Source organism: Silene latifolia, chromosome 2 (assembly GCF_048544455.1).
Source record: "Silene latifolia isolate original U9 population chromosome 2, ASM4854445v1, whole genome shotgun sequence".
Classification (NCBI taxonomy): Eukaryota; Viridiplantae; Streptophyta; class Magnoliopsida; order Caryophyllales; family Caryophyllaceae; genus Silene; species Silene latifolia.
In genome coordinates, this window is record NC_133527.1 from 60,350,485 (window position 1) to 60,354,984 (window position 4,500).

The window sequence follows — 4,500 nt, forward strand, 5'->3', positions numbered from 1 at the left end:
AAATAAAACCTAAAATCTCAATTACTTGGTCAAAAAAATCTTGTAAAACCAAAAAAGTTTAAATGTTGAAAAGTTTGATTGGCCTTTTAAAAGGGGCAGAAAAATATTTCCATACTTGACATTTTTGGTTGTTTTCTCACATGACTCTTGTTGAAAACATAGTCATTAAAGTCTCATTTTTAAGTCATTAAAGTCTCACTTATTCTGCTTTATATTATATATTTAATATTTATATTTATATTAAATTATATTTATATACGGACTTCTTGTTTGAATAACCATCTTCTTCTCCCTCTTTTAATTCATCCATCTCTTTCCCGGTTGTCAATCCTTTAATACAATGAATCCATACTCCTTTCTTTCTTCCCTTATATTACAAACTATCTCTGAATTGATTTTAATTTAATTTAAAATAAAGCATATAATCCAATCCAACCTCTTGGGGAAAAATATACGTATTTTTTTGTCACCAACTGATGGGTTTTGAACGATCAAGATCTGTAAGGTTCGTTTTCATTTTTGTATATTCCCTATTGGCAATTGTATAAGTGTAACAACATAGGAGTATATATTATATAGCCGTCAATTCAATTACGTTACCAACTAAACTAACTTTGTTTACGATACATACAGGTTTAGAGAAGATGTTGAGAGTGGAAGTCATGGAGAAAACAACTCTAAAAACAGTGACAATACTACTAGTGTACTTGTAGTAGTAAACCAAAACTATGGAATAGGAATAGACAAAACAAGACTTCAACCAGAAGCCACCACCAAAACAACGACGACGTCGACGTTGTCAGCTTCATATTTGAAGAAAAGGGTACTATCAAGAGTATTCTCAGAAGATTATGACAAGGAAAAGAAAAAGATTTCTGATCCAAGAGGTGAAACAATACGTCGATGGAGCAAGGTTTTCTTAGTGGCATGCTTAGTCTCACTATTTGTTGACCCTTTGTTCTTCTTCTTGCCTTCTGTAAGAGGGGATGTCACGTGCATTGAGATTGGGATCACGTTGGAGTTGTTTCTAACCCTTGTAAGAACACTTGCTGACGTCTTCTACGTGCTACAGATTTATGTTAAGTTTAGGACTGCCTACGTGGCGCCGTCATCTAGGGTGTTTGGGAGGGGTGAGTTAGTTGTCGACCCTCATAAGATTGCTGCTCGCTATGTAACTAAGGATTTGTTTTTGGACGTCATTGCTGCGCTACCTCTCCCTCAGGTGATTTTTTTTTTTTTTTTTTTTTTTTTTTTTTTTTAATTGTTGCTGGGATAGTATTGATAAATGACTAACAAGTAAGTACAACTAATGTTGTTGGTGATTCTTTTCATAGATATTGATATGGGGGGTGATTCCCAACTTAAGCGGGTCCATGATGATGAACACAAAGAATGTGCTGAGGTTTATACTCATATTTCAGTACCTGCCTCGGCTATTCCTCATATTTCCTCTGTCAGCACAAATTGTTAAGGCCACTGGTGTTGTTACCGAGACTGCCTGGGCTGGTGCTGCTTATAATCTCATGCTCTTTATACTGGCAAGCCATGTAAGCTTTTTAATAAATAATAATAATAACTTTTCAGTTTTTATCAAGATATTGATCACATACTACTAGGCACCTCATTGCCAATATTAAAGTTTTATGCTACCTCTTGCTGTTTTATGTTAAAAAGAGTATGTAGCCAGTATTTTTGTACTGTGTTTTTGAATAAAATTGGGGTACCTCGACGTGTTACTAAAGGTTTTAGGAGCTTGCTGGTACCTGCTATCAGTCGAGCGACAAGAGGGATGCTGGAAGCATAACTGCAGCGTTGACCGTAACAGATGCCAATACCAGTTCTTCGATTGCAAGAGATTAAATGAACCAGGCAGAGAAACTTGGTTTATATCAAGCAATATCACAAACTTATGTGATCCTAATCAAAGTAGTTACCCATTTGGGATATACGGTGAAGCTGTGACATCAAATGTTACTTCATCCCCTTTCTTCAACAAATATTTCTACTGTCTTTGGTGGGGACTCAAGAATCTGAGGTAATCTACCGTGTAGTCCAAGTTAGTACACTGCCAGAATTCATCACTGATCACCGATAAATACAATTAAGTAGAATGATTAAATTGAACTTTTGCTTCTTTTGGCTCTAAAACAATTTGCATCCATATGTGATGTGCAGTTCTCTTGGTCAGGGCCTTTTGACAAGCACTTCTGTTGGGGAGATACTGTTTGCAATCATCGTTGCGACCCTGGGATTAGTCCTTTTTGCACTCCTTATTGGCAATATGCAGGTATTATCTTTGGTGCTAATTCTCTATTTGGCGGTACTCTGAAACATTGAACATTTGGAAGTTTTGGAGTCCAGATGATTAACTACTCTGAAATTGCAGACATACCTGCAATCTACGACAGTCAGATTGGAAGAATGGAGGATCAGGCGAACAGACACAGAACAATGGATGCACCATAGGCAGCTGCCTCCCGAGCTAAGACAGTCTGTCAGGAGATACGATCAGTATAAGTGGATTGCTACAAGAGGAGTCAATGAGGAAAATCTTCTCAAAGGCCTTCCTATGGATCTACGCAGGGATATCAAACGTCATCTTTGTCTTGATCTTGTTCGTCGGGTAAGTTCATCATCTGCGCGTACACCCTGTTAGTTTGACGGGAAATGATTTCACTTTTTTCTTCCTTGTTTGGGTTACATGGCGGGGTAAGCAGGGGCACTCACCCCGTTGGAGAATGAAAAGTTTGGAAGTCTTTAGTAAAAAAAACACTGTGATCTTTTTTTGAGATTATCTTATAGCATTACTACTTCACCCCAAAGCTCGTCCTCCTCGTTCTTTTTTCAACCAAGAAAAACAAGTACTGATTTGATTTTTGAATCAATATTTTCTACTCGAGAACATTCGTTGTTGAAAGTAGTTTTCTAATTTTCTCCCCCTCAAACCAAATAAACCCGTTTGTCAATTGAAAAATAAAATGAAATGAAATGACACAGAACAATGCTATAATGAGCACTCCTGAAACAGGTTCCTCTATTCGATCAAATGGACGAGAGGATGCTAGACGCGATATGTGAAAGGCTGAAGCCCGCTCTCTGCACAGAGGAGACATTCCTGGTGAGGGAGGGGGATCCAGTGAACGAGATGTTGTTCATAATCAGAGGCAACCTTGACTCCTACACGACAAATGGGGGTCGAACAGGGTTCTTCAATAGCTGCCGGATTGGGCCAGGTGACTTCTGTGGTGAGGAGCTGCTGACGTGGGCTCTGGACCCAAGGCCTAGCGTGATCCTCCCTTCATCAACCCGAACAGTCAAGGCCCTGTCGGAGGTGGAAGCCTTCGCTCTGAGAGCAGAAGACCTCAAGTTTGTTGCAGCCCAATTTAGAAGACTTCACAGTAAGCAATTAAGGCACAAATTTAGATTTTATTCTCATCAGTGGAGAACGTGGGCCGCCTGTTTTATACAGGCGGCTTGGAGAAGATATAAGAGACGGTCCCTTGCTCTTGAGCGTAAGGCCCTAGAAGAAGGCCCGGTGATGTTTGAGCCAGAGTCTAAGACATTGAGAATGGAGGCGTCTTATGCTCACTCATCGCCTTTGACTATGACGGGTATTTCCATGTATGCTAAAAGACTTGCAGCCAGTGCTAGGAAAGCAGGGCCGAAACACTCGGGTTTGGATTCGGGTGTAAGTGGACTTCAGAAGCCTACTGAACCAGATTTCTCTGTTGAGGAAGATTAAAGCTGGAAGTTGAAACAAATTGTTTGTACATTAAATTTGTTTTTCGTTAGAAATTGGTTAATTCTCATTTCCAGGAAGTCATTAATCATTTAAGTGAGATCAGTCAGTATAGAAACGATGTATACTTTTACTGTGTATCTGTATTAGTAAAATTGGAGGAATACTACCACTGTTTGATTTGTGTAAAATTAATATATGAAGTAACCCAACTTGCCACTTTTGGTTTTGGATCTTTAAATCTCTCCCATACTCCCATGTGTCCGGGTGTGGGACACGGGACAGCTAGTTTAGAGAGATGAAACCTTCCATTTCATTTGTATTGACCTGGTTTGATAAAAAGTCATAATTAAGAAAAATGGGTGAAATACCATTCAGGCCTATTGACTAATAAACTTTTGGATAGAGCTGGCTAACAGCAGGGGCCAGCCCGGCCCGGCCCCAGCCCGCCACCCTACACGGTCTGCTCGGCACGCCCCGACCAGCCGGACGCGCTCCTTCTCTCTGGCCTGGCCCGGGTACCATTTTCCCAGCCCGGCCCGGCCAAGCCCGACCCTCCCTCCTGGCTTGGCTCGGGTCTGACCAGAAGTGCCCCGCCCGCCCCTGGCCAACCCGACCTGGCCCTAGCCCGGGCCGAGTATAGGTCTACTTTTAGATACGAAATCTAAGTAAAATAGAAAAGTTATCTGACTAGGGGTATAATACGTAGTTCATTATTTTTATTTAATGGGGATACTCCAAACTGTTAGGGTGCTTCTCAA

General features: G+C 40.5%; 1 protein-coding gene across 1 annotated transcript; it reads left to right on the forward strand.

Moving 5' to 3' along the window:
* Positions 1–218: 218 nt before the first annotated feature.
* Positions 219–3,930, forward strand: LOC141642785 (protein CNGC15b-like). Its single transcript, XM_074451732.1, has 7 exons — positions 219–505; positions 634–1,222; positions 1,335–1,547; positions 1,743–2,035; positions 2,176–2,287; positions 2,387–2,623; positions 3,029–3,930. Exons 1-7 carry the CDS (start codon positions 477–479, stop codon positions 3,740–3,742), a joined length of 2,187 nt encoding a protein of 728 aa, XP_074307833.1. The 5' UTR covers positions 219–476; the 3' UTR covers positions 3,743–3,930.
* The last annotated feature ends 570 nt before the right edge of the window (positions 3,931–4,500 follow it).